Source organism: Urtica dioica, chromosome 1, assembly GCF_054948205.1.
Source record: "Urtica dioica subsp. dioica isolate 48M chromosome 1, U.dioica_male_clone48M_v1_H2, whole genome shotgun sequence".
Lineage (NCBI taxonomy): Eukaryota > Viridiplantae > Streptophyta > Magnoliopsida > Rosales > Urticaceae > Urtica > Urtica dioica.
Window position 1 is genome coordinate 13,396,843 of NC_142756.1, and position 10,962 is coordinate 13,407,804.

At 36.9% G+C, this 10,962-nt stretch overlaps 2 protein-coding genes across 2 annotated transcripts; one reads left to right on the forward strand and one right to left on the reverse strand.

The window, feature by feature from the left end:
- Positions 1–838: 838 nt before the first annotated feature.
- On the reverse strand, positions 839–2,337 carry LOC149407326 (uncharacterized). The gene is made up of 2 exons (XM_089619894.1): positions 988–2,337; positions 839–892 (listed from the first exon to the last, which is right to left on the reverse strand). The coding sequence occupies exons 1-2, from the start codon at positions 2,335–2,337 to the stop codon at positions 839–841; spliced, it is 1,404 nt and encodes a 467-aa protein (XP_089476020.1).
- Positions 2,338–6,056: 3,719 nt separating this feature from the next.
- LOC149407327 (Rhodanese/Cell cycle control phosphatase superfamily protein) lies at positions 6,057–10,681 on the forward strand. Its single transcript, XM_089627598.1, has 6 exons — positions 6,057–6,209; positions 6,313–6,390; positions 6,509–6,582; positions 8,053–8,123; positions 8,426–8,479; positions 10,491–10,681. Exons 1-6 carry the CDS (start codon positions 6,193–6,195, stop codon positions 10,617–10,619), a joined length of 423 nt encoding a protein of 140 aa, XP_089483724.1. The 5' UTR covers positions 6,057–6,192; the 3' UTR covers positions 10,620–10,681.
- Positions 10,682–10,962: the final 281 nt, after the last annotated feature.

Sequence of the window (10,962 nt, forward strand, 5' to 3'; positions counted from 1 at the left end):
ATACACTTCCATCGTTTTCCCTATCTTCTCTTTGAACATTTCGGTGACTAGCCTTTGGTAGGTGGCGCCAGCGTTTTTTAGTCCAAAGGGCATGACCTTGTAGCAATACGTGCCTCGGTTGGTGATGAAAGCTGTCTTTTCTTGGTCGTCTGGATGCATCAGGATTTGGTTGTATCCTGAGAATGCGTCCATGAACGACAGGATCTTATGTCCCGCGGTTGCTTCGACTAGCTGGTCGATATGAGGCAATGGGAAGCTGTCCTTGGGGCATGCTTTATTCAGATCGGTGAAATCAACACATACCCGCCATTTTCCATTCTTTTTCTTTATGACGACAGTGTTTGCCAGCCAGTCCGGGTATTTTACTTCGCGGATTGAATCTGCACTGAGCAATCTTTCGACTTCGTCGTTGACAACTCGTGCCGTGTCGGGACCGAGCTTTCGTCTTTTTTGTTTTATAGGTTTAAAACTAGGATCGACGTTAAGCTGGTGAGACGTAACGTCGATGCTAATTCCTGGCATATCTTCGGTCGTCCAGGCGAAGGTAGACTTGTTTCGTTTTAAGAAACAGATCAACTCTCGCCTAATACCACCTTTAAGCTTGGTTCCGATTCCGACACACTTGGAAGGATCGGAGCCATCGAGCTGTACTTGGACCATTATCTCGGTACTCGGCGCATCAAGGGAGTCGGGTTCTTCTAGTGCAGAAACGCTCTCGTCCGACTCCACGTTCATTAATTGCTATTGCTCTTCTTTAATTGCTTTAGCACAATGCTTGTGGCTAGTGAGATAACAACTGCGGGAGGTCACCTGATTGCCTCAGATATGTTTTATCCCCTTAGGCGTAGGGAAGCGGATACATTGGTGAAAGGTTGAAGGCACAGCCCTCATCCTATGTATCCATGGTCTTCCCAAGATAATATTGTAGGGGGAGAGACAGTCTAAAACTTGGAATTCCACTATTTTATTGATTCCACTTGTTTTTACGGGCAACCTGATCGTTCCTAAGGATGGAGTAGTTGACCCATTGAAACCCGTCAATTGGGTTTGTTCTCTATCGATCTCGTCTTCGCTGACTCCCATCCTAGCCAGGGTATCTTTGAAGATGAGATCTACGGAGCTGCCTCCATCGATTAGGATTCTCATGACCTCACAGTTAGACACGTCAATCGTGATTACGAGTGCGTCGTCGTGCGGATCGGTTGTCCCTATGGCTTCTTTTTCGGAGAACAAGATTTGAACGTCTTGTTCTGGTCTGATTCTGGTGGTCTGGTTGTTTAACTGACGTTGATGTGCTTTAATTGAGTTGACCGTTCCGTTGCAAAACTTCGAGCCGCCCATTATGAAGTCAACTCTATGTTTTGCGACGGTTGGTGGGGAACTTGGTTCCCATTCCTCAACAGGTCTCGATCTCTTAGGGGAGAGGTTGCCCCTTCCTCTGTTGTTGTTGTTGTTGAAGACCTTCTTTTTTGGCGGGGGTCCTAGATCAACGTCTTTTAGTTCCCATTTTGCGTATTTTTCTGCTAGAGCCTTGCGCATGGTCTCACAGTTAATCGTGTCGTGGCCGTTAGCTTTATGGAAACTGCAATACGCATTGGGGTCCTGCGTCCATTTTTTTGCCAGGGGACCTCCCTCCTTAATGTCTTCATCGACGTTGAAGGCGTAGTTAGGAGGGGTGTGTAGCTTTCTGGCATAAGGTGTGGCGTCGTGGGGGTTGACCCTGCGAGGGTTGCCCCCAGCATTTACAGGTCTTATCCAAGTGTTGGAGGACGGTTTCTTCTCATATGCACGTTGCCTCTGATAGGAAGCAAATTCCTCTTCGGCTTTGTTAATCGCATCTTCCAACGTTAGGGGACGGTTAACAGTCATCTCTAGTTTCAGCTTTGAGTCGTGCCTTAACCCGTTCCTCAGAGAGGTTATGGCAGATTCGTGACATACGTTAGAGATTTTTGAGAGCACGTCCTTGTAACGGATCATGAAATCCTTCAAGGATTCGTTCTCTTTCTGTTGAATTCCCCATAAACCTGCTATGGTCAGATCGTCCTCCACGAACATTGAATAGTGTTTCAGGAATGCAGTCGATAGTTTGTCAAAACTATTGATAGAGTTTGGCTCGAGTTTGGAGAACCACTCTAAAGCGGACCCGGACAAGCTTTCTGCGAATAATTGGAAATAACCTGCCTCCAATTCTCTCTCTGCGAGCATAACCCGTCCCATTGCGACTCTGAAGGACAAGATAAAAGCTTTCGGACTTGAAGTGCCACTATACCGCGGAAGCCGAATATTTCCAGTATCTCCCAATTGCACTTCGATAATATTTCTGGCAAAAGGAGTCATCCTCGTTTCTTCAACGAGACGATCTATTTCGGGGGCCGAGCTGGTTGCATAATGAAATTCTGAGCGAACAGCTCTCAGTTAGGCCGTTATTGACTCCTTAAATTGGTCTAGTTCGGTCATGCTGGGTTCGCCCTCGTGAAAGAGGCGAGGTCCCGTACGTGTAGGTGTGACCGCGGTAGCCTCGACCGGGCTATGACGGGTCCGATTCATCCCACCAAAACGTTGGGGGGTGAACATTTGATAGGTCGCCGAAGGGCGAGATCCCGCATTAGTCGGGAAAGACCCGGATGGTGCTGCCCCCAAGGGAGGTGGAGGGAGACCGGAAAGGTCGATCGTGACTTCTATCGCGACTTCGCTAGCAGTCCCCCCAAGTTGGAAGCTTGTGCCGGGAGACTGGTCTGTTCCTTGGGTGACCTGGATCCCAAAGAAATCCAGACGGACTCCGGGAGGGAGAGCCTGGCTTGTCTGCGCAGCCGAGGCTGCTTGACGAGCAGATTCCGAGGCGGTCGTATCTTCGGATCCCGCCTGAGGGTCCGGAGTGTGTTGAGGAGTTGAGAGAACATTCAACCGGTCATTAAGAGCCCGGTTGGTCTCTGCTTGCTCATCTATTTTTTTGGTCAACATATCCAGGATTGCCCTGATCCCTGGAGGGATCTCCTCTCCAGATTCGTAGTGAGTCGGAGTGGAAGACATGATGAAAAATTTCTCTTTTTTTTTTTACGAAGTGTTTCTTTCGAGGTTGGTCTTTCTGAATTTCCCACAGACGGCGCCAAACTGTTGATGCCGATTTTTGGATCGATCAACAATCACAAATATTAAAGTGCTAGTATATGATATATATTTTATCGGGGTTTCAGAAGACGTCGTATAATAAACTATTTAAGGATGAAAGGCTGTAATAAAAGGAAATTATTAATAAGCTTTATTGATCGTGAAAATGAATTACAATAGGACGAAGTGACGAAGTCTCGTAGGCGAACTCGGCACTGAAAGCAACAATATTGAAATAATAATTCTGAAAGATAAATTCTAAGCTCGTGTGTGCAAATCGACATCTGATTCTCTATTTATAGACGAGGCGGGACTCCTTTGTTGAAGACACGTGTTGCTTAATCCGTTTCACATCGTCGGGGTTGAATTTTTCCTGGACCCGGTCTTCACGGCGCGGTTTCTCTTTGACTGACCGATTCTTCTGGCCAGGATGACGTGGTCGAACTAGTAGACGTGATTGGGCTTAGGCCGATCTGGAATGCAGTTGGACTTGGGCCGACTTGTTGAAGTCAAACTGGGCCCAAGACTGATATACGGACCGACTTGCTAAGAGGATAATGGGCTCAGTCTGAATTGAAGCCCAATATAAAATAATATTTTCGAAAGTAGATTTTTAACACCCACAATCATCACTCCAGTTCACAACATATGACTTGTTATTCTTCTTCAACATATTATCACACTTTGCCTAGACATGCCCAAATCCTTTGCATTCTCTGCACTGGATTCCTTTTGACCTCTCTCCATGATTATCTTGACCATTGTCACCAAATTTGTTCCTTATCTGCAAGTCACTGCCTTTTCTATCATACATATTTGGTGTAGACTGTTGCCCTTGATATGTTTCTCTCTGGTTGACCTTCTTCATGAATTTTCTAAATTCTTAGCAAAGTAGGCAATCTGCTATAACATGTCACCATCATCTTCGGCTTCTTAGAGTACTTTAGTTTTGAGATCCACACATTTGTTCTTCTTCGTTGACTCCTTCACTTTCATATTCAACTCAAAGGTTCTGAGAGATCCTATCAGATCATCAAGTCTCATATTCTTCACATCACGAGTTTCTTCTACAGCAATCACCTTCATACTGAATCGTTTTGGAAGAGATCTCAACACTTTTCTTACAAGCTTTGCATCTTTAATAGGTTCTCTAAAAGAAAAATATTTATTAGAGATATCATAAATTCTAGCACTGAATTCAGCAATAGTTTCATCCTCCTTCATATTCAGATACTAAAACATGGTGGTTAGCATCCGAAAACGTTGATATCTGACTTTTATATGTACACTCATGAGCAACTTGCATAATATCCCATGCTTCCTTGGCAATTTCGTAGTTAGAGATCAATTTGAATATATTCTCATCAACAACGGAAAACATGGGTTCATAGCTCTTGAGTTTCCCATGGATGTTGATTTGCTGACCATTTACCTTGCGTCAACTCGGTCATTGCTCCCTTCTCATCAGTGACAGTGGGAGCAGTCCAAGCTTTCTCAACAGCACTCCAAGCTTTTTCATCTATTGCATTGAGAAACTCTTTTATCTGTGCCTTTCAATAGTGCTATAGTTTGGTCATTTGAAATGGTCTTTCAAAAAGTGGAGGTCGACCAATGCTCTGTTCTTCCTTCATGTTCATATCAAAACATACATTAGTAGACACAAATAGATCACACTCTGTATATTGAGTGACTCGCTTTGATACCAATTGAAATTACTAAAAGTGTACTAAGAATGTTGTTCAACTATGTTAATGGAACTACTTGTTGAGCAATTGATTGCTTTTAGCAAGATTAATTAAATCGACAATCAAACAATCAATAAAATAGAAAACAATAAAGGACACATGAAATAGGGTAATCCTGTTCGGTGATAAAGCACCTACTCAGGTAGACTGATATGTCAGGTGGTGAAAAGCGGTCCACTATCTCAATAAACAAAGATACAAGACTTAGGTTTGTAGATTCCCTCTCAAACGCCTAGCTTCTTTGACTTCTCCAATGGATGGCAATCTAAGCTCCTCTTAGATCAAAGACTCCCTCTCTTTTTCACGTGACTCATCCTCCCGAAGATCTTCTCAGCGTATCAACGCAAAACACGCACTCACAAAACTATGTACAAATGAAGCACATCAGCAGCAGCAGCAAATTCCTTGAACCAGTAGTCGATGAAGATCTCTTAGCAAAGAGACTAATTCTAGGTTAAGGTCGGCGTGAATTGACTTAAAAGTTCTGATTGACCTAATGAAACCCTATGCGAATTTTATTAGAGTCAATAACAAAATATCCGCGAATCAAATCGATCAAGAAACCAAATCCGATTTTATATTTCCATGGTTTCATATTTAAAAACATAATATTTTTAGTTCAATTCGCGCGTCAGAAAAGTAACTGAAGTAACTCGGGTCTAAACCTTAATTGAACTTCTTACAACTCTAACTTGAACAACTTTGATAGTATTATTTTACCAAACTAAATCATGCCACATGAATTTACTGCTTGACGAAGTATTATTCTCTATAAAAGAGAAGGGAGTATTATATATATATGTATATATATATATATAGAACCTCCCTTTTGTTTAAGCAAAAAAATTCAACAAGTTGTCTTTTTTCTTTTGTGAGGGGAACACGTTAACACGAACATCTATAACGATAAACAAGTGTGAGCACATGTCATTTTCTAGGTCCATCTGAAACGGATAATAAATAATTTCTACTTGTCGTACATGATAAACAATATAGGCAGTACGCAATAATTATTCCTTTTAAAAAAAGAAAGTCAATTACAATGAAACCTTTTTTTATGGCTATTTACAAGACTTTGCCATAATATACTTCGCTAGTTGGGCATATATATATATATATATATATATATATATATATATATATATATATATATATATATGTGTTATTCAATTATTACCTATATATTTATGTAACTTAAAAAAAAATATGGTCGGCAACAACTACTGAACATAATCAAGAACTTTTCATATATATATGTAAATGCACATATATAAGATCATAAGCCTGAAGATAACTTTGAGTTAGATCATTCAGAACTCAAAATCAAGCATCGATCAATATGGCTGCTGTGAAAAAGTAAGACAATAATTGTGTATGACTTCTATTTAGAAACACTTGAGATTTGAGATTTTAGTAACTCTTGCTGATGATAATTTAATTTGTTCATGAGTGTTCGCAGGGTTGAAGATGTTGTGACCGTCGACGTTTATACCGCCAATGGTCTTCTTTATACAGGTCACCGTTATTTAGATGTCAGGTTAATTTTTCTCATCCGCTCTTTCTTTTTCTTGTTTTTGTTATAGCAAAATACGATTATTGAGTTGAAAAAGAAAAATACTTTTTTTTTGTATGTGTATATATACATACATATATAGGACACCGGAGGAGTATAGTAAGAGTCACGTTGATGGAGCTGTGAATGTTCCTTATATGCTCCTTACCGAAGAAGGTCAATTAATTAGCTCTTTTGTTCTTTTTTTTTTCCAATTTTTTTGGTAATATAAAAATGTAACTTAGCAAAATAACCAATTTAAACATTGAAAATTATTAAATAGTCAAGGTTTTGTAAATATTAAATAAATACCCCTCAGATTTTAATGGTACGGTTGAGTTTACAAAACTACCCCAAATTCATTCCTGCCCAAACAAACTTTCTAATAATATTTAATTAAAAAAAAACAAGTAAATCCATAATTGAATGCGCGAATCGAGGGCATTAAGTTTCAAATTGATAACCGCATGCATAGAGCCATAATCGGTTCATTTCCTCATATTTGGAAAAAGAAAAAAAAGGGGGTTCCCCAAAAAGTGGATGTTCATCATTCTTCCCCGATGAGGAAATCCGTTCATCTTCCCCGGCGAGCTTCAGTTGCCGAAATTAGAAGAGGTATGGACGCCGATTTTGGGTTCATCTTCTTCATCTGTGTATTTACGAAGATTAAACATAAGTGAGTTTACACAGACTTACACGTATTTACTGCAGAAATTGTCAAGTCAACAAATTGTTAAATCTTGTAGACGAGATTAGGGGGTTTCGAGTTATATACGGCTTGATGTGTAAATAATGATAATATGTTTGCATGTATATGTCAATGATTTAGGTATGAAGTTGGTCATGAATATGATGTCTAGGTATTTTACATGATTTTGTTTCTACGTATTTACATGTATTTACTACAGAAATTTTAAAGTAAAAAAATTGTTAAATTGGAATATTAACACGTATTTACTGCAAACAGGGTTAATAGGGCTCAACCACAATGACGAGAACGAAAACAGCTGCCATAAAAAATAAGGCGCTCACAATAACAACAACAGTAAATATAAGTAAATAAAAGGGTAATTTAACGTAAACCTGTGCGAAAACGTCAAAAATATTCAAAAAAGAAAGAACCCCACCTGATTCAATCAAAGAAAACCCAGTCATGGTGTAATTTCCAGAAGTTTGAATGAAACAAAATGAGCGTTTGAAATTAAATAAGACAACTATTAAGGAAATAAAACTAATAAGGAAACAATATAAGATTGGAATATATAAGAATCGGATAATATTTCAGTTGCTAATTTTTTATAAAAAAAGAAATAAATATGACATTTATATATGAAAATCCGATAAAAGAATAAATAACCCACGCATATTACAGTTGCTTAAAATAAGGATCCGAAATAACCACCGAAATTTTGTTAACACAGATTTTCGGGAAATTTGAAAAATTCAAAATTTAAAAATTTTCGAATTCAAATGCTAAAAGGATACGCTCTGGAATTGAAAAAAAAAAATATTATTCGTCCACGTCATCGTAGTGGCTATTTACCTAATATTTACAAAATCTTGTCTATTTAGCAATTGTCAACGTTTTAGTTGATTATTTCGCTAATTTTCAGTATAAAAATTAGCTTGGATGATATATATTAACAGGTAGAGTGCAAAATCCAGAATTCATCAATCAAGTGTCGGCGATCTATAAGAAAGAAGATCATCTAATTGTGGTAACTATATAATTTCCTCCCCTTAATTATATCAAATAACGTCGTACATATTCTTCTTCTTTCTGATTTATTATTTATATTCCAGAAAATAAAGCATAGATGTAATTATGGAAAAGATTTGCGATCTGGTGATACTAGATATCGATCTTTTTTTCTTTTTACGTTTCAGTGAAATCACTTGCTCTTTTTCGTATATGAAAAGGGAGAAAGGTTGCAAATAAAAACCAAAAGTCAACCCAATTACCATGTTATTAAGTATGAACATATAATTGTGTTTATATATTATATGTTGCTGCTTGTAGGGTTGTAACAGTGGAGGCAGAGCAAGTCGTGCCTGTGTTGATTTGATGAATTCTGTAAGTACCATATATATTATTTAGGACAGTAATATTATTATTTTTGTTTGTTTTAATTGTTAATTCCGAATATCGTGTAAAAACCATCACCTAATTCCATGACCAAATCATTTGAATAATTAAGAAAGTATAAAACAATAACGGAAGCGTACGTTATGAATTTATGACCATTGATCTTCTAAATCAACACGTATTATTTCAAAATCCATTTGTTTTTCTCTCGTTTCATTCTGACGACCGGATACTAGAAAATAACAAGTGATACAAGTGACTTAGTGACTAGTCGTAGTTTTAGGCAACCATTAGTTTAACTTAGCGGAATTCCTATTCCAATCAATCACAGAAACACATTAAAAGCCAACAACTTATATATACATTAAAAACCAATATCCATAAAACATCACTTTTAATTGACAATTTTTATTGACATAATTATTTAATATATAAGTTCAATGTTGGATAAAAATCCAACATTAATTAGTCTATTATACTATACAGTATGCATACTACAGTAAAAGAAAATTGTTTAGCTAAAATATTAATTTACAGCTTATTTCACGATTGGGGTCTGATTTATTCGTATTGTGGTAGGTGAAACCCTATAAATTATAACACCAGTAATAAGTCCCTGAACTTAAAAAAATTTCTAACAATTACTTGATATCCGTCAACCTTTTGTTATGGAACTTCAATCTTGCGTCCTAACCTTATTAATTATGGTATCAAATGGTATCACGTGAAATTATCACCTATAATCAGTTATATATTCAAGTTTAACAGCGAAAATTGTGAGTAGTACGCTTAAGAATAAAGTTACATATATCGCACAATGTAAAAACAAAAAACATAAAAACAAAAGAAATGAAAGAAGTTAAGCAAATTAAAGGACAATGAGCGCAAGTTTTCAAAGCTCATGAACTATTGTTGCTAAGAAAGAAAATATAAAGAGGAATATGCTTCAACATGTAAATTGTAAAGTACCTTTATATTTTAAAATTTCAATGGATTCGTTTTCATTAGGCCCTTTTTTTTTTTAATATATCCTTCAACTTTATGGTAGCTAACATATTAATTAATTTCTGTATTTTCAATTCCACCAGTTGCTCCTGGATTTTATAAATATATTCGTCTGTTAATCTTTTGACGATATTATGTGTCTGATTTAGGTGACCTTATTTTAGGGTACAATTACTATTACATGTACAAATATTATAAACAAACGATTATGTTTAGGTTGTAATAACAAAATTTGTGAGTCACGCCGTCCAACAATTTATTTAGCAAAGACTTTTGTGCATTCAATTTATTAGTGTCCGATAACAAGTTAAAAAAATCAAACTGGACTGAACGATTTTTTTAAAAGAAAAAATAAACCGGACCAATAAGTAACAACTCACACCAGATCACCTAATAGGTTAAAATGGTTCGATCCGGTCCAAACTGTTTTAGCATGTGGAGACTGTTTTAGATCAGATCGTTTTTTTTTTTTTACCGTTTTTAGACCATTTTAACGTGGACCGTTTGAGACCAGACTGTTTTTGGTCTATTTTTTATTACAATTTTCTTAAATAATAACCGGTCTGGTCCAGATTTAGACTGTTTTAGACCCGATCGTTGTAGACATATTTTTTATTAATTTTTTTAATAATAATCAGTCTGGTCTACACTAGAACAAACAGTACTTTTGGATGCGACTATTGTCGCATCCCAAAATCTAATAGTTGCATATAATGGTCAAAATGGATGCGACATTAGATGCGATAAAGTCACATCCAATAGTCCGCATCTGTTGACTCTTGATGCGACCAGTCGCATCCAAAAGTCCAAGTTTTTGGATGCGACTTTATGGATGACCGCGGTTCAAAAAATTTAGAGTGGATCAATGAAATTTTAAATCGTTTAAAATCAAACTGTTGATCTAAAATTTAGTAGTCTAGTCCGATTTATTCGCCGGTCATTCTGCACCGGTCTGGTTTGATGAGTCTCCTTTATTTTTAAATAAATAATATAGGGGTACCAGGACGTGAGCAACATGGAAGGAGGTTATTCCAAATGGGTGGATAGCGGATTTGCAGGTGACAATGTTCCAGGGGATCAACTTAAAACTGCCTGCAAATTCCGTCCTTCAAATTCTCATTGAGTAGTTTATGTGTGTTTCTTATACTTTCTAGAACTATAACAATGCAAGGCTTTTTATTTTTATCCTACTTATATATATATATATATATATATATATATATATATATATACACATATATATATATACATATATATATAGCGTGCAAGTGAGAAAATGTAAAACTAGCATACATTGATGAAATTGCACAGGGAAATGGGAAATAAATTTTTTTCTTTTTTTTTTTTTAAATTGAAAGAAAATAATTAAGGAAAAGAAAGTTGCAAGTAGAAGCCCTACTAAGAAAAAAAAAATCACAGCCATTAAATATGTTCAAGAATTTTTATGCTGAAGTTAAAAAATCAAC

What these genes read in the sequence shown, in the direction of transcription:
- LOC149407327 (XM_089627598.1), top strand. An exon ending in CACCGTTATTTAGATGTCAG is followed by an intron (nt 6,391 to 6,508) that starts GTTAATTTTTCT and finishes ATACATATATAG; the next exon opens with GACACCGGAGGAGTATAGTA. An exon ending in GTGTTGATTTGATGAATTCT is followed by an intron (nt 8,480 to 10,490) that starts GTAAGTACCATA and finishes TAAATAATATAG; the next exon opens with GGGTACCAGGACGTGAGCAA.
- LOC149407326 (XM_089619894.1), bottom strand. Translation starts at nt 2,337, where the DNA reads ATGACTCCTTTTGCCAGAAATATTATCGAAGTGCAATTGGGAGATACT. An exon ending in TAGGAACGATCAGGTTGCCC is followed by an intron (nt 893 to 987) that starts GTAAAAACAAGT and finishes ATGGATACATAG; the next exon opens with GATGAGGGCTGTGCCTTCAA.